Source organism: Scyliorhinus torazame, chromosome 3 (assembly GCF_047496885.1).
Source record: "Scyliorhinus torazame isolate Kashiwa2021f chromosome 3, sScyTor2.1, whole genome shotgun sequence".
Lineage (NCBI taxonomy): Eukaryota > Metazoa > Chordata > Chondrichthyes > Carcharhiniformes > Scyliorhinidae > Scyliorhinus > Scyliorhinus torazame.
Window position 1 is genome coordinate 240,530,558 of NC_092709.1, and position 18,590 is coordinate 240,549,147.

Below are 18,590 nucleotides of genomic sequence, written 5' to 3' on the forward strand. Positions count from 1 at the left end.
AAGTGCAGAGGTCTACTCCAATCTAAAATCTGCCAGTTCAATATAGTTAGTTATTGAACCTGGGGGATTATGGTCTGTATGACTATTGCATGTCTCCATTGACAAAGCCACTGGTGAATTTCTTTGAGAACATTTTAATAGAATATTTCAATTCTTATGGAATTAATATAATCACACAGGTGTGAATATGACAGGTTAAATAACTACCTCAATTTAAAGAAAAACACTTTATATTCAAGAGGGGGGAAAAGCTAATTTTTACAGTTCCTGAATTTGTCTGCTGAAGGTTTACGAAAAAATAAAATGGGGGAAGCACCAAAAGGGAAGTGGGCCAAAGCATGGCTGGGGGAAATTCAAATGAGTCAGGATTTTCTAAACTTCGACCCTTGAGGAACTCAAGGAGAGGTTCTGGCTCCTGAGAGGGAATGACCCAAGATACATACAGGTCAAAAACCTCCTCCGCAAGGAAACAATGATATATACCCCCAGATTCCAGGACAGTCACTGCTAGAAAGACTACTGAACGCGGGTGAGCTAGGGAAGGGGAACTGTGCAGCATGTATGGACAACTGATAGAAGAGGTATGCTCACCCCTGGACGAGTCAAAGAAAAGGTGGAGGAAGAAATAGTTAGGGAGAGGGCTCTGGATCGAAGCACTGCACAGGGCAAACTTCATCTCCACATGGGCAGGGCTGAGCTTAACGCAACTAAAGGTGGTGCACAGGGCGCACCTAACCAGAACACATGAGCGTGTTCTTCCTGGAGGTGGAGGACAAATCTGAACGGTGCCAGGGATCCCCAGCCAATCACACACAAATGTTCTGTCGGGTGGCACGGTGGTGCAATGGTTAGTACTGCTGCCTCATGACGCTGAGGACCTGGGTTCAGTCCAAGCCCCAGGTCAGAGTTTGTGTGGAGTTTGCACATTCTCCTTGTGTCTGCGAGGGTCTCACCCCCATAACTTAAAGATGTGCAGGGTAGGTGGATTGACGACACTAAACTGCCCCTTAATTGGAAAAAAAAATGAATTGGGTACTCTAAATTTATGCAAAAAAAAAAAATGTTCTGTCTTGCCCAAGACTTGTTGGATACGCGGCGTCCTTCTTTGAGGCTTTACCCAGGGTTGTGGGAGTGAGGGTGGAGCCGTGCCCGCTAGTGATGGTCTTCGGGGTATCAGAGCAGCCAGGGCTCTTCATGGAGATGGGGGCTGACGCCTTAGCCTTCCTGATCACCTGCTGGAGACTCCTGCTCAGCTGGCGATCGGCACCACCCAAGATTGCAGACTGGCTGTCCGACCTGGAGGAATTTCTCAAGCTGAAGATAAAGTTCCACCATCCGTGGGTTGGACGAAGGCTTTCACAGTACGTGGAAGGTTTTCTCCAACTTGTTTCAAGACCTGTTCAAAGCCAGCAATCAATAAAGTAGGGAGGGGACATGAGATATATCTCGGAATAAGGAAAAGGGTGGGGTGGGGAGAATGCACCCGAAGAAGAACCCGGGACAGGCAGAAAGATAATTGCAAGAGACAGGTTGCTGGCAAATTACTGCCTGAACCACAATGCATGTAAATTTTTGTAAATGTGTGTTTTGGCCATGTCACTTTTGCAATGAAATATCAAAAACCCGAATAAAAATATTTTAAAATTAAGATTTTCTAAACTAGTAGTAACATCAAGGTTTGAGACTTCATTACATTTCACACTGCTCCGTCACACCTCAGGAGTACCCTAGGTTTTGTCTTTGGACCTCTCAGCTGGTACCACTCTTGCCTCACAGTCAAAAGGTTGTGGGTTCAAGTTCTATTCCAGGACTTGAGCACAAAAATCAATGCTATATTATTGGTGGTCCAATCTCTCGGATAATTAATCGAGGTCCCGTTTTGGGTTGTACTATCTCAAAGAGCAAAATAGTTATTCTTAGTGTTCTGGCCAGTATCAACCAACACTACAAAAACAGATTAATTGGGTCATTATCACATTGCTGCCTGTTGGATTGTGCTGTGTGCAAATTGGGTGGCGCATTTACTGCATTACAATTGCATGACGATACTTCAAAAAGTATATCACTGGTGATAAAACCCTTTGGGACGACTATAGTCATGAAAGGGATGATATAAATGTAAGTCAGTCTTTCTTCCTTACGCATTACAGATGTGTGGCCAGTTTCCATATGCATGCTAATCACAATCAGCCTCCCTTGTCGGTCATCAATCTTCATCAACTTGTTTTTTCCAAATTGATCATCTGACAAGTCGTGACTAAGCTAAATGTTCAGAATTGGATATCACCCCAAAATGAAAAAGCACAATACCCTTTCCATGAATCATATCTTTCTCTACTGATGTTAGTTCAGGCTGAATTTGATTCCTTTGATGTCCTATTCAACTCTGAAGTGAGCTTCAAATCGCATATCCAATTTATCAATAAGACTACAAAGTTCCATAACATTACCTTTCCTCGTATCACAGAACTCCAAAACCTTTATCTGCAATTCTAATAGTCAATAAATCATTTCTGCATTGCCGTTGGATATCCACCCTATACAAACCACAACTTGTCTAAAACGTTGCTGCTTGCATTTGGGGGGGGGGGGGGGGGAGTCTCTGACTCTGTGTCCTTTACATTTCCTCACCTATTGTTGATTGCTTAGTGGAAGAACTTCAGCTGTTTGCATCTTGTCGTCTGGAATGATCTCCAGAAATCACCTTTGAAAATGTGTTCAAAACCCTTTTTTTGACCACATAGTTGGTAAATCATCTGGTTGTTCTTCCACTACAGCTTGGTACATACTTTAATACTTTAAAAGCTATGTATCAATTCAACTTGTTGCTGATTAGACTTATGCCGTTGATTTTGTTTTGACCAACTCTTTCTTTGTGAATAACTGATCCATTTCAATGTTGTTTTAAAAATCAGGAACTGGAGCTTAGTGGTTGTGTTACTCGACTAGAGGCCTGATCTAATGATCAGAGATGAGAGTTCAAATACCATCACAGCAGTTGAGAAATTGTAAATCAATTTCATTAAACAAGTCTGGAATTGAAATACTACCATCAATAATGGTGGCCAAATAATTACAAGATTGTCAAAGAACCCATTTGGTTTGCTGATATCCTTTAGGGAAGGAAATCCGATGTTTTTGTGGAGTGATTTGCTAATGATATTTGGGGGTGTTTAAATTAACTTGGCAGGGGTCTGGAAAACATGAGGTAATACCAGAGAGGGATTAAGATGCAAACAATATTAGATCTGGAGGCAGTTGAGGCAGCACTTTAAATTGTGGGCAGGGTCAAGAGCGATGCCAATTAGCGGGAATGATAGGTTTGAGCCAGGGAAGTGGGATGAGAAATTTTGGAGATGGGAGGAGAGGGGAGTTAGGGATTAAAGAATTTGTTTCTGGGGGGGCCGTTTTGCGAGGCTGGAGGAGTTGGGGGAGAAATATGGACTGGGGCAAGGGGCGGTATTTAAATATCAGCAGGTCGAGGAATGTGTCAGGAAGGAGATACAGAGCTTTCCAATAGCGCCGGCCTCCACATAGTTGGAGGCAGTATTGACAGCAGGGGGAATGGAGAGGGGGGTGGTATCGGCGATTTATGGGAAGATTCTGGGGGAGGACAAGGTATCATTTGAGGGGATCAAAGCAAAGTGGGGGGAGAGTATGGAGGACAGGCTGCGGTGTGAGGTGCTCCAGAGGGTGAATGCCTCAACCTCATGCGCGAGGTTGGGGCTGATACAGTTGAAGGTGGTAATAGGGCGCACCTCACGAGGCGAGGATGAGCCGACTCTTTGAGGGGATGGAGAATATGTGTGAGCGCTGTGGGAGGAGCCCTGCAAATCATGTTCACATGTTTTGCTCCTGTCCGAAACTGGAGGGGTATTGGAGGGAGGCCTTCACCTAAGAGTGGTGAATGGGAGGTTCAAACCAGGGCCTCTAGACGCCATATTTGGTGGGTCGAACCACTCTGGGCTGCAGGCAGGTGCACGGGCAGATGTCTTAGCCTTCGCCTTGCTGATATGTCCGAAGGTGGGTCCTGTTAGGTGGAAGTCAGCTTCTCCGCCCTGTGCCTCGGCGTAGGTTGGGGGACCTGTTGGCATTTTTGACGCTCAAGAAGGTGAAGTTTGAGTTGAGGGGGATGGTGGAAAGGTTTTAAAATTCCTGGGCATTGTTTAATCTGCACTTTCAAGAATTGGATGCCATCGAACATTTGGGAGGTGGGGTGGGGAGGGGTTAGGTGTATTGTTTATTGTTTATCATGTATGGGATGACCGTGAATTCTCTTTTGGTCTTTCTTGTTTTGTATTGGGGATGTAGGGGGGGAGATTTAGATTTGTATGTTGAAGGGGATGCTGGTTGGGGGAATTGCTATTGTATTTTGATATTGTTGGTTACCTCTTGTTGGGTGTATATTCGATGAAAATGAGGAGAATATATTTAAAAAAAAATACAAGGGCAGCATGGTTGCGCATTGGTTGGCACTGCTGCCTCACGGCGCTGAGGTCCCATGTTCGATCCCGGCTCTGGGTCACTGTGGAGTTTGCACATTCTCACCGTGTTTGCGTGGGCTTCGTCCCCACAACCCAAAGATGTGCACGGTAGGTGGATTGGCCATGCTAAATTGCCCTTAATTGGAAAAAATTAACTGGGTACGCTAAATTAAAAAAAAAAATGCAAAGAATATTGGAGGCGGTGGCATAGCGATATTGTCGCTGGACTAGTAATCCTGAGACCCAGGATAATGATCTGAGGACCCGGGTTCGAATCCCACCACGACAGGTGATGGAATTTAAACTCAATAAAATATCTGGAATTAAAAGTCGAATGATGACCATGAAACCATTGTCGATTGTCATAAAAACCCATCTGGTTCACTAATATCCTTTAGGGAAGGAAATCTGTCATCATTACCTGGTCTGGACTACATGTGACTCCAGACCCACAGCAATGTGGTTGACTCAACTGCCCCCTCAAGGGCAATTAGAGATGGGAAACAAATGCTGGCACAGCCTGCGACACCCACGTCCATGAACAAATAAAAAAGTAAGCTATTAGATGGGTTCAGAGAAAGGGAGATAGCAAAAATGCCTAAATTATGGTTACCGTGCATGTATAGGAATGCTTGGAGTGTGGTAAGGAAGATTGGTGAGTTACAGGTGCAGATTACCATGTGGGAATATGGCATTGTGGCTATATTAGAGACCTGGCTCAAAAAAAGGTGGGACTCAGTATGAAATATTCCTGGATACAAGGTGTTCAGGTAAGACAGGAAAGGAAGGAAAGTGGGAGAGGTGGCGGTATTGATTAAATAGAGACTTGCTGCGCTGGAGAGAGAGAGCCCCAAAAGGGTTAGGAATAGAATCTATTTGATTAGAACTAAGGAACAAAAATGGTGCAGTTAACATTGCTCGGTGTAGCCTATAGACCACCAACTGGTCAACTGGTGGGAAAGATGGAGAGGAAACATTGCAATGCAATTACAAAGAGGTGCAGGAATTGTAGAGTAGTTATAATAGAGTATTTTAATTATCCGAATACAGGCTGGGATAGGTGCAGTGTGAAGGGTCAGAGTCCCTAGAGTGTGTTCAGACAAATCTTTTAAAGCAGGATGTTCCCAGTCCAACGAGAAAGGAGATAGCAAAAATACCTAAATTATGGTTACTGTGTATGTATAGGAATGCTTGGAGTGTGGTAAGGAAGATTGGTGAGTTACAGGCGCAGATTACCACGTGGGAATATGGCGTTGTGGCTATAATAGAGACCTGGCTCAAAAAAAGGTAAGACAAAGGAGACATTGCTAGACCAGATTCTTGGGAATGAGGTGGTCCAAGTGGAATAAGACCATAAGACATAGGAGCAGAATTAGGCCACTCAGCCCATCGAGTCTGCTCCGCCATTCAATCATGGCTGATATTTTCTCATCCCCATTCTCCTGCCTTCTCCCCATAACCCCTAATCCTCTTATTAATCAAGAATAAGTGCCGGAAGGATATTGTTTTGGATAAAGTGATCATTGTATCATAAGGTTTTTGCTGGCTATGGAAAAGGGCAAGGAACAATACAGAATAAGAACAATTAACTTAGGGAAAGCCAACTTCAAGGGGGTAAGAATGTATCTGACCCAGAAAAATTGGAATCTAAGGTTGGCAGGAAAAATGGTATCTGAACAATGGGCTGTCTTTAAAGAGAATAATTTGAGCATAGTCAAGACATATTCCCATGAAGGGGAAAAGCGTAGGGCAAAAATTTAAAATCGAAGAAGAAAAAGCGTGATGAAAGATGTCAAGTTGGATAAAAGAACCGAGAAACAGGCTGAACAAAGAAGGTTCAGAAGGGAATTGAAAAAGCAAATACGTAAAGAAAAATTATGAAAAGAAACTGGCAGCTAACATAAAAAAAGAATTCCATGCTATTGGCATATAAATGGTAGGGGAGTGGTAAAAGGAAGAGTAGGGCTGAATAGTCCGAAAAGAGGATTTACGCATGAAGGTAGCGGGTGTGGGGGGGGGGCGGCGAATGGCTGAGATATTAAATGAATACATTGCATCTGTCTTTAACGTAGAAGATATGACCCAGCCCACGATGAAAGAGGAGGCATTTAAACCAGAGAGGTTTAAATTAATAAGGAGGTGGGATTGGATAGGCTATCTGTATTTAAAGTTGATAAGGCACCAGGAATGAGATACATCCAGGGATACCAAGAAGGGGAGGTGATGGCATAGTGGCATTGTCGCTTGACTAGTAATCCAAAAACTCAGGGTAATGATCTGCGGACCCGGGTTCGAATCCCATCATGGTAGATGGTGAAATTTAAACTCACTGAAATATCTGGAATTAAAAGTCTAAAAACCCATATAGCTCACTAAGGAAATCTGCCATCCTTACCTGGTCTGGCCTACATGTGACTCCAGTGGTTGACTCTTAAATTCCCTCTGAAATGGCCTAGCAAGCCACTCAGTTGTATTCAACCACTACAAAAACACAAAAAGGAATGAAACTGGACTGGCCATCCGGCATCGACCTCAGCACCGGAAATGACAATGGCAAACTCAGCCCTGTTGACCCTGCAAAGTACTCCTGACTAACATCTGGGGGCTTGTACCAAAATTGGGAGAGCTGTTCACAGGTTAGTCAAGCAACAGAATCATACCTTACAGACAATCTGCCGGACAGCACTATCACCATTCCTGGGTATGTCCTGTCTCACCGGACCCAGTACAGACCCAGCAGAAGTAGCAGCCCAGTGATACACAGTCGGGAAGAAATTGCGCTGGGAGTCCTCACCATCAACTCTGGACCCCATGATGTCTTATGGCAAGGAAACCTCCTGATGGTTACCATGTACCGTCATGAATCAGTACTCCTCATTGTTGAACACCACTTGGCGGAAGCAAGGGCTCAGAATATACTCTGGGTGGGGCACGTGAATGTGCATCACCAAGAGTAGCTCGGTAGTACCACCACAGACCGAGCTGGCCGGGACGTAAGGACTTAGCTGTTAGACTGAGACTGTAGCAGGTGGTGAGGGAACCAACTAGAGGGAAAAACATATTTGACCCCATCCTCACCAACCTGCCTGCTGCAGTTGCATCTGTCCATGACATTATTGGTAGAAGTAATTACCACATAGTCCTTGTGGAGGCAAAGTTTCTCTTCACATTGAGGATACCCTCTATCGTGTTGTGTGGCAGATCTAGCAACTCAAGACTGAGTATCCATGAAGCGCTGTGAGCCATGAGCAGCAGCAGAATTATACTCAACCACAACCTGCAACCTCATAACTCGGCATATCCCCCATTCTACCATTACCACCAAGCCAGGGGATTTAAAAAACAATTGTTCTTGGGATGTGGGCGACGCTGGCCGGGCCAGCATTTGTTGCCCATCCCTAACTGCCCTTGAACTGAGTGGCTTGCTAACGGTCATTACAGTGGAGGGCAATTAAGAGTCAACCGCATCGTTGTGTCGGTCTGGAGTCACATGTAGGCCAGTCCTGGTAAGGATGGCAAATTTCCTTCCCTGAAGGACATTGGTTAACCAGATGGGTTTTTACGACACTGGTTTTATGGTCATAATTAGACTTCTAATTCCAGATTTTTATTGAATTCAAACTTCACCATCTGCAGTTGCAGGATTCGAACCAGAGATCCCAGACCATTACTGGATTATTAGTCCAATGACACTATCACTATGCCACCGCCTCCCCCCAGGAATCAACTGTGGTTCAATAAGGAGTGCAGAAGAGTATGCCAGGAGCAGCACCAGGCATACCAAAAAATGAGGTGTCAACCTGGTGAAGTTACAACACAGGACTACTTGTGTGCCAAACAACATAAGCAGCAGTTAAAAGATTTAAGCGATTCCACAACAAACACATCAGATCTAAGCTCTGCAGTCTGCCTCATCCAGCCGTGAATGGCGGTGAACAATTAAACAACTCACTGGAGGAGGATGTTCCACAAATATCCCCATCCTCAATGATGAAGGAGCCCAACCCATCTGTGCAAAAGACAAGGCAACAAATTCGCAACAATCTTCGGCCAATAGTGCCAAGTGGATGATCCATCTCGGTCTGCTCATGAGGTCACCAGCATCATAGATGCCAGTCTTCAGCCAACACGATTCACTTCACATGATATCAAGAAACAGCTGAAGGTACTGGATACTGACAATATTCCGTAAATACAACTGAAGACTTGTGCTTCTGAACTTGCCTTACCCCTAGCCAAGCTGTTCCAGTACAGTTACAACACTGGCATCTACCAGGCATTGTGTAAAATTGCCCAGGTATGTCCTGTACACAAGAAACAGGACAAATCCAACCCGGCCAAGGTTACTGCCCTGTAAGCCGACTCTCCATTATTAGCAAAGTGATGGAAGGAGTCATTAACAATGCTATCAAGCAGCACTTACTCAGCAATAACCTGCTCCTGGACGCTCAGTTTGGGTTCTGCCAGGGTCACTCAGCTCCTGGACCTCATTACAGTCTTGGTTCAAACATGGACAAAAGGGTGGAATGTCAGAGGTGAGGTGAGAGTGACTGCCCTTGACATCAAGGCAACATTTGAAAGAGTATGGCATCAAGGAGCTCAACACCATCCAAGACAATGCAGCCCACTTGATTATTACCCCTTCCACAAACATTCAATCCCTCCATCACCGATGAACAGTGGCAGCCATATGTACCATCTACTGCATTGCAGTAACTCGCTAAGGTTCCTTAGGCAGCACCTTCCAAACCAACAACCACTTAACACCTAGAAGGACAAGAGCAGCAGATAGCTGGGAACCCCACCACATGGAGACTCCCCTCCAAGTTACTCACCCCCCTGACTTGAAAATATATCACCGTTCGTTCACCGTCGCGGTGTTAAAATCCTAATTTTCACTAATATCCTGGAAATCTGCCATCCTTACCTCGTCTGGCCTACAGGTAACTCCAGACCCACAGCAATGTGGTTGACTCTTAAATGCCCTCAGGGATGGGCAATAAATGCTGACCCAGCCAGCGACGCCCACATCGCATGAACAAATAAAAAATAAATTAGGGATGAGCAATAAATTCTAGTCTAGCCAGCGATGCCCACATCCCATAAATTAATTTTTAAAAAGCAAAGTGAGAATAGAAATTGCAAAAGCACTGGTCATAATTGTCCAGTCCCCTTTAGACTCAGATGTGACACCAGTGAACTAGAGAACTGAAAACATTATATCCTTGTTAATAAAAGGGGTTAAAGACAATCCCACCAAATGCAGGCCTGTCAGTTTAATTTTTGTGATGGGGAAACTTACAGAAACAATAATTAGGGACAAAATTAATCGTCATGTAGACAAACTAGGGTTAATTAAGTAAAGCTAGCATGGATTTCCTCAGGGAAAATAGTGTTTAACTAACTTGCTGGAGTTCTTTTAAAGAGGTAACCGAGTGTGTTGATGAGGACAATGTTTTTGATATGGAACACATGGACTTTCAAAAAGGATTTGATACCGTGCCACACAGCTAAGGTATAGCTCAAGAAATAAAAGGGAAAGTAGCAACATGGTTACAAAATTGACTGAGTGACAGGAAACTGCCAGTGGTGCTTTTGAATTTATTTCAGCTGGAGAATGGTTTGTTGGAGAGTTCCCCAGAGATCAATGTCAGGATCCTTGATATATATGAATGACTAAGCCCTTGGTGCACATGGCACAATTTCAAAATCTGCAGATGATGCAAAACTTGGAAGCTTTGTGAACTGTGAGGGGGATAGTGCAGAACTTCATAAGACAATGACAAACTGGTGGAATGTAGGGCCAGGTAGCAGATGGAAGTTCAATGCAGAGAAGCGTGAAGTGATTCATTTTGGTGGAAAGAACAGGGAGAGAATATAAAATAAGTGGTACAATTCTAAAGAGGGTGCAGGAGCAGAGGGACCTGGGTGGATATGTGCATAAGTCACTGAAGATAGATGGACAGGTTGAGAGAGGATATAGTAATCTGGTCTTTCTAAATAGGGGCATTGAGTTTAAAAGAAAGGAGGTTACATTGAACTAATATAGGACACGGGTTCAGCCTCAGCTGGAGTATTGTGTCCAGTTCTGTGCGCCACACTTGGGGAAGGATGTGAAGATATTGGAAAGAGTGCAGAAACGTTTAACGAGAATGAAAGTCTTCATACCAGAAACGAGTTATGATGATAGCCTGGATATGTTGGGACTGTTTTCCTTGGGGGAGAGAAGGCTGAGAGGAGATTTAATAGGAGGTATTCAAAATCATTAAGGGTCTGGACAGAGTAGATAGGGAGAAACTTCCCACTTGTGAAAGGATCGAGAATGAGAGGATGTAGATTTCAAGTAATTTGCAAAGAAGCAAAAGCCATATGAGAAAAAACTTTCATAGCATGAGTGGTTAAGGTCTGGAATGCACTGTGTGAGAATATGGTGAAGGCAGATTCAATCAAAGCTTTCAGAAGGAATTTGACTGTTATTTAGAGTCACACGGCACAGAAAAGGTCCTTCGGCCCATCCTGCCTGTGCCCGTCAAAAACAACCACCCATTTTTCAGCACTTGGCACATAGCCTTGTTTGCCCTGGGATTGCAAGTGCACATCTAGATACTTCTTAAATGTTATGAGGGTCTGTGCCTCCACCACCCTTTCGGGCAACGGAAGAATGAAGAGGAAGATGTGCAAGGATATGGGAGAATGGCATTAAGTGAATTGCTCATATGGAGAACCGGTGCACACGATGGGACGAATGGCCTCCTTCTGCACTGTATCAATTCTGCAAAAAGAAGTAATGGAGACAAGAGGAGCAACTTCTTCAAGCAGGAAATGGTTAGCATCTGGAATTGGTTTTCTGAATGTGTGATGGAGGCTTCGTTCAGCGATGCATTGAATAAATAATTAAATTGTTATATGAGAAGGAACATACAGGGAGAAGGCAGGGGAGTAGCACAGCAATCTGGCTGTTTCTTAACTGCTATTTGAAACGAGTAGGTGACTCAGTTATTGAGAAGGCAACTCATCACCGCCTTCTCATGTGCAATTAGGAATGGGCACTGAATTCTGACCTTGTCAACAATGCCCACACCCTGTGAATGACTATGAAAGAATACCTGCAGGTATGACAATGTGAAACCAAAAGAGAAAATGCTGGAAAAATCTCAGCAAGTCTGGCAGCATCTGTAGGGAGAGAAAAGAACTAATGTTTCATGTCCAGATGACCCTTTGTCAAAGATAAAAGGCATGGAAAGTGGGAGGTATTTATACTGTGTGTGTGTGTGTGTGTGGGGGGGGGGGGATGAAAGATGAGTCAGAGCCACAGAAATCAAGGCTAAAGAGTGCTACTGGCAGCCCCCAGAGAGAATAAAAGGTGTGAAAGGTCAAACAGCAGAGAACCTAAAATCAGAGGGTAAGCTGTGACAGATGTAGGGGGGAAAAGGGGAAGCAAAGGGGAGAAAAGGTAAGGAGAGGGGGGGATAAGATGGGGGGGGGGGGAGAAAATGTATAAAGATAAAGAAAGAAAAGGTAAAAGACAGTTAACATGAAATGGAATGAAAACAGAAGGGTCGAGGTGGGGTAGAGCTAATCGTCTGAAATTGTTGAATTTGATGTTGTGAGGCTGTATCGTGCCTAACCGGAAGATGAGATGCTGTTCCTCCAGTTTGCGTTGAGCTTCACTGGAACATTGCAGCAGGCCAAGGACAGACATGTGGGCATGGGAGCAGGGTCTTGTGTTAAAATGGCAAGCAACGGGAAGGTCAGGGTCCTGAATGCGCACAGACAGCAAAGCGATCACCCAGTCTACGTTTGGTCTCTCCAATATGACAATGTGAAGACCTGATAACTAATTGGTTACGAACTGTAAATTGCTAGGCTATCTAGCGGAGTGATGTTTGGTTCGGTAAAGGAGACTGATTTAAAGGGCAGATTTGTTTTCCATTTGCAGAGATGCGTTATTTCAGCAAATACAGGAAATAAAGCAGCGTTTACACACCTTTTACAAAAAGATCATATTGAGCTCAGATGAAATGAAACCAGAGTTTATTGCACTTCCTAATGAATATGAAAGTTTATTTATTAAAAGTCAAACTTACGTGGATGCCCAGCCCATTAAGGGATTCTCCCAGCGTTCCCTGGTGTCAAATTCAATCATCCAAAGCTTTGTATTGTTCACACCAGACTGCATTGTATTCCGTGCTGGAACAAAAATCCTCACTTTACGTGTTTTTACTTGGACCTCTGGGATCCCGGTAACTGGACTGATATCCTAGATTTCAGAACAGAACAGAAGGACGTAAGAAATAGCAATTGACCATTCTGCCCTTTGAGCGGCTCATTGATCATAGCTGATCTTCAAATCCCACCCTCCTATCCCTTAATTCTCTTAAGTCTCCAAACATCTCTACGTCTATCTTGAAAATACTTAACAATGGTAAATCACACATAAATTTCAAGTGTTGACGGGCAGCATGGTGGCACGGGGGTTAGCACTGTTGCCTCACGGCGCCGAGGACTTGGGTTCAATCCCGGCCCTGGGTCACTGTCCGTGTGGAGTTTGCACATTTTTCCTGTGTCTGCGTGGATATCAATCATCTCCACAACCCAAAGATGTGCAGGGTAGGTAGATTGGCCAAGTAAAATTGTCCCTTAATTGGGAAAAAAATAATTGGGTACGCTAAATTTATTACAAAAGTGAAATTAAAAATTAAAAATAAAATTCAAGTGTTGACATGGATTAATAATATGGCCCTTTTACTGAACATGGAAGGCAAATGTCTCAATCACATTGTGCTTTGCAAATCATCGCATATCCTAAATACCATGCAATAATTGTTTAACTATTTGCCAGGTGAGTATGTGATCTTGTGATTTGGAAGTTTTTAATACATCTAATGAGCAGCAGCTGTGTGTCTTCCAAATTACAACAGCTACAACAATATCACCACAGTCAGAGACAATATTGCGTTACTTTTTAGTAAAACAAACAACTTAAGTTTGTTTTCTGTTAGAACCATGGAAAGGTTATGGAGCAGGAAGAGGCCATTCAATCCACCTTGTCTCTGCTGGCTAAAAAAGAGAAAAAAGAAACTCGCCACTCATTTAAATCACACTTTCCAGCACCTGATGCATAGCCTTGCAGGGTGCAGCACTTCAGGTGCAGATCCAGGTACCACTCAAATGAGTTGAGCATGTCAGCCTCAACTGCCAATTCAGGCAGTGAATTTGAGATACCCACCACCCTCTGGGCGAAAAACGTTTTTCCTCGTATCCCTTCTAATCCTTCTATCAATCATCTTAAATCAATGCCCCAGGTAATTGACCCCTCAGCTCGGAGGAACAGGCCTTTCCTGCCTCCCCATCTCAGCCCCCATAACTTTGGGGTCAGTTTAGCTCAGCTGGCTGCACAGCTGGTTTGTGATGCAGAGCGAGACCAACAGCGCGGGTTCAATTCCCGTATCAGGTGAGGTTATTCATGAAGGCACCAACTTCTCAACCTTGCACATTGCCTGAGATGTGGTGATCTCAGGTTAAAACACCACCAGTCAGCTCTCCCCCTCAAAAGGGAAAGCAGCCTCTGGTCATCTGGGACTATGGTGACTTTACTTACTTACTTTAATTTTGTACACCACAATTAGATGAGTCCTTAGCCACCTCTGTTTTAAGGAAGACAACTGTGGCTATCCAATTTTTCCTACAACGCCAATCCTCAAGTCCCATGGCAACATTAAAAAAAAAAAATCCTGTACTTTCTCCAGAGCATGTCCTTCCTGTAATGTGGTAATCGGAACTGTACACTAAATTCCAGAAATGGTCGAACCCGTATTTTATACAGTATTACATCCCTGCATTTGTATTCAATACCTTGTTAAATAACAGAAAGCATTTCATACGCTTTCTTTACCACCTTTTCAACAGTCCAGCCACCTTCAGGGACATGCACCCTAAGGTCTCTCACTTCTTCAACCTCTTTGGGTATCCGACCGTTTATTACAGAATCATAAAATCTCGACAGTGCAGAAAAAGACTATTCGGCCCATCGAGTCTGCGCGACCATCTGAAAGAGTACCCGACCTAGGCCCCCCCCCCCATATCCCAGTAACCCCACCTAACCTGTGTATCCCTGGACAATCAGAGGAATTTTTTCATCTTGGCCAATCCATCTAAACTGCACATCTTTGGACTTTGGGAGGAAACAAGAGCACCCAGAATAAACCCAGGCAGATACGGGGAGAAAACGCAAACTCCACACAGTCACCCAAAGATGGAATTGAACCCGGATCCCTGGTGCTGTGACACAGCAGTGCTAAGCACTGTGCCAGCCTCCTTTGCTTTGTTTGCCCTCTACAAATTTATTGTGTCACACTTTTTCAGATGAAATTCCATTTTCCCACTCAACCAAACCATTGATATAATTCTGGAGACAGCAGCTATCTACTTCACTATTAACGACACAGACACTTTTGTGTGTCATCTGCAAATTTCCCAATCATGCCTCCCACACTGATGCCCAAATAATTAATATATACAACAAATATAAAGGGCCCCATCTCGGAGCCTTCTGGAACACCACTGGAAACCGCTTTAAGTGACTGATTATCCCCGTCACTGAACAAAGCAACAGGTACAGGCCATTCAGCCTATCAAGTCTGACCACCATTCAGTATCATCATGATTGACTGGACACTTCAATGCCTTTTAACCACACTATCCCATAACCCTTTACATTATTGTTAATCAGAAATCTGTCAATTGGCGGCACGGTGGCACAGCATTGAGTTCAATTTGGGCCTTTGGTGACTGCGTGGAGCTTTCACATTCTCCTGGCGTCTGCATGGGTTTCCTCCAGGTGCTCCAGTTTTCTCCCACAGTCCAAAGATGTGTCGGTTGGTTGGATTGGCCATGCTAAATTGTCCCTTAGTACTCAAAAATGTGCAGATTAGGTGGGGTTATGGGGATAGGGCAGGGAAGTGGGCTTAGGCAGAGTGTTCTTTCGGAGGGTCGGTGCAGATTCAATGGGCCAAATGGCCTCCTTCTGCACTATAGGGTTTTTATCTTCTATATCTGCTTTAAACATGCACAATGATTGAGCTTCCACAGCCCTATGTGGTCGAGAATTCCAAAGATTCACAACATTCTGTGGAAAGAAATTTCTCCTCATTTCAGTCCTTAGTGACATTCCCTATTTTGAAATTTTGCCAATGATTCTAGACTCCCTACCCAGGGGAAACAACTTATCTGTATCTAATCTGTTTTTTCCTTTAAGTATTTTGTAGATTTTAATGAGATCACCTCTCATTCTTCGAAACTCGAGAGAATACAGGCTCAGTTTTCCCAATCTCTCTTCATGAGACAATCCCACCATCCCCGGAACAAGCCTGATGAACGGTGTTGCACTCCCTGTGCAATAATATCCTTTCTGAGGTAAGGGGACCAAATGTGCACACACTGCTCCAGGTGGGGTCTAACCAAGCTTCTATACAATTGATGCAAGCTCTCACTACTCCTGCACTCAAATCCTCTTGCATTAAAGGCTGACTTTCTATAGCCTTCCTAATAGCATGTTGCGCCTGCTTCAGTGACTTATGGACAAGAACACCTGGGTCCCTTTGTACATCTACATTTTCTAATTTTACCATTTAGGAAATACTCCGCACATCGATTCCTTCTACCAAAATGGATTACGTCACATTTTTGCACATTATATTCCATCTGCCATGTTCTTGCCCACTCACTAAGTCGGTCCAAATCCTCCTGCAGTCGCTTTACATCTTCTTCAAACATGGATTCCCGTCTGTCTAGCTTTGTATCATCTGTGCACTTGGAAACATTACATTTGCTCCCCACATCCAAATCATTAATATATATTGTAAACAGCTGGGGCCCAAGTACTGATCCTTGCAGTACCCCACCAGCGACAGCCTGCCAATGTGAGAATGACTAGTTTATTCCTACTCTGTTTTCTGTCTGTTTGCCAATCCTCAATCCATGACAGTATGTTGCTTCCTATCCCTTTCGCTCTGTTGGAATAAGTGACTCACCCATTTCGAGAAGCTGACTGTATCAGAAACTTACCAGCAAACCGAGATCTCGTAATAATTGTAATATCTTCTACATCTGGCTGCATCCAAGGAACCAGCTAACCCGAATCAGCCCCAGTGTTTAAAATCAACACCTCAAAGTTACCTACTTTTTATTGGAACCAAGCTCCCCTTGTTTCTGAAACCTGTGTGTGAGAGTGCATGTGGGTAGGACTGAATACCTGCTTGAGGGCCGAATGCTTGACATTGTGTTTTTATTATTTTTCTCGGATTTAGTGGCTGATAACTTTCCTCCTTCTTTGACACAAGGAAACCTTGGTTGATTGGCTCCTTATTACTTACAGCTTAAGTAGGTAAGTGCATCCTTCACTTAAAAAGGATATTCTTGTGAAAAAGAAACTTAAATCTTTGTTGAGACCATCCGAGGAGGTTAAATAGAAGGGTGCCAGTTCACCCCTTTTCACCCGGTCGTAACAAAAGTGGGGGCTTGCGTCCGGGATAGTTTCCACAGACTAAATACAATATAACGAGGGAATTGAGTAGAGAAAGTTCATTGTTTTTTCAAAAGCTATGTAAAAACTGCAAAAGATTTTCTTCGGTTTGTAATGCTAACGTGCTAAACTGTCCACATTCAATGTCAATGCTATCATAGAACACAATGAAAGAACTAAAAGGTGTAGCTAAGCACTTAGCAGTGGAGTTCCGCCCAAAAGCCGAATTATAGGAAATAGAAAAGGAAAGGGAGTATAAATTTAAAAATCCTGAGCTGAGAAGGGTGGATCCCCATTGAAGGCACTTTGGTGAGGGAACTTGTTCAGTCTTGGTGGCTCAGGTATTCAGGTTTACCCAATTAATCCCCAAGTTTTATGAAGAAGAGTGGATGCCTTCTTTATCTCTTTTGAAAGATTAGCACAGCAGTTAAAGTGGCAGCCCAACATTGGAACCTGCTGTTGCAGTGTTGGTTGACAGAAAAATCTCATGAGGTTTACTCCCCCTTGCCTGAGGAAATTGCAACAAGCTATAAAGCAGCAAAAAGGGATATTTTAGATATGTACAAGTTAGTCCTGAAGGCATTCAGTTGGAAATTCTGTACTCTCAGGAAAAGGCCTGACCAAATAGATCTGGAATTTGAATGGCTCAAGCAGCTTGATGTTGACAGGCAGTTACACGCGCTTTAAATTAAAAAAAAAAATTTAGAGAACCCAATTATTTTTTGCAATTAAGGGGCAATTTAGCGTGGCCAATCCACCTATCCTGAACATCTTTGGGCCGTGGGGGTGAAACCCACACAGACACAGGGAGAATGTGCAAACTCCTCACAGACAGTGACCCAGGGCCGGGATTCGAACCCGGGTCCTCAGCGCCGTAGGCAGCAATGCTAACCACTGTGCCACCGTGCTGCCCTTAGCGCACTTAAAATTGAGGCCACCTTCGAAAATCTTCATAAAATAATTCTCGAGGAGTTCATGAACTCCATACTCTTCTCAATAAGAACGGAGAGTGGGGAACAGAGTGTAACAGGTGCCAGTCAGGCAGAAACTCTGGTCAATGATTATGAGCTTGCCCACAAATCCTCATCCCACAGAAAACAGTTCTATGGTTACCTGCCACCAACTCAGAAGGATAGAAGGTGAGAGTGATGGGAAACTGAACATCCATGCGAGAGAAGGGACAACTGGAAACTCTGAGTAGTAGGCCTTCCTAAGGCGAGAAAAGGTGGTGCCAAAAGAGGAGTTGAGGCCAAGAGGCCGGTGTGTATTAACTGCAGCACGGTAGCCTTGTGGATAGCACAATTGCTTCACAGCTCCAGGGTCCCAGGTTCAATTCCGGCTTGGGTCACTTCTGTGCGGAGTCTGCACATCCTCCCCGTGTGTACGTGGGTTTCCTCCCACAGTCCAAAGATGTGCAGGTTAGGTGGATTGGCCATGATAAATTGCCCTTAGTGTCCCAAATTGCCCTTAGTGTTGGGTGGGGTTACTGGGTTATGGGGATAGGGTGGCGGTGTTGACCTTGAGTAGGGTGCTCTTTCCAAGAGCTGGTGCAGACTCGATGGGTCGAATGGCCTCCTTCTGCA

The 18,590-nt window shown here is 44.1% G+C and overlaps 1 protein-coding gene across 1 annotated transcript in view; it reads right to left on the reverse strand.

The window, feature by feature from the left end:
- ndufs4 (NADH:ubiquinone oxidoreductase subunit S4) overlaps positions 1-18,590 on the reverse strand; it is a 294,640-nt gene that overhangs the window by 18,804 nt on the left and 257,246 nt on the right. Inside the window, exon 3 of the mRNA XM_072497055.1 lies at positions 12,572-12,744. Within this exon, the coding sequence (XP_072353156.1) occupies positions 12,572-12,744 (173 nt within the window). The remainder of the gene's footprint in view (positions 1-12,571; positions 12,745-18,590) is intronic.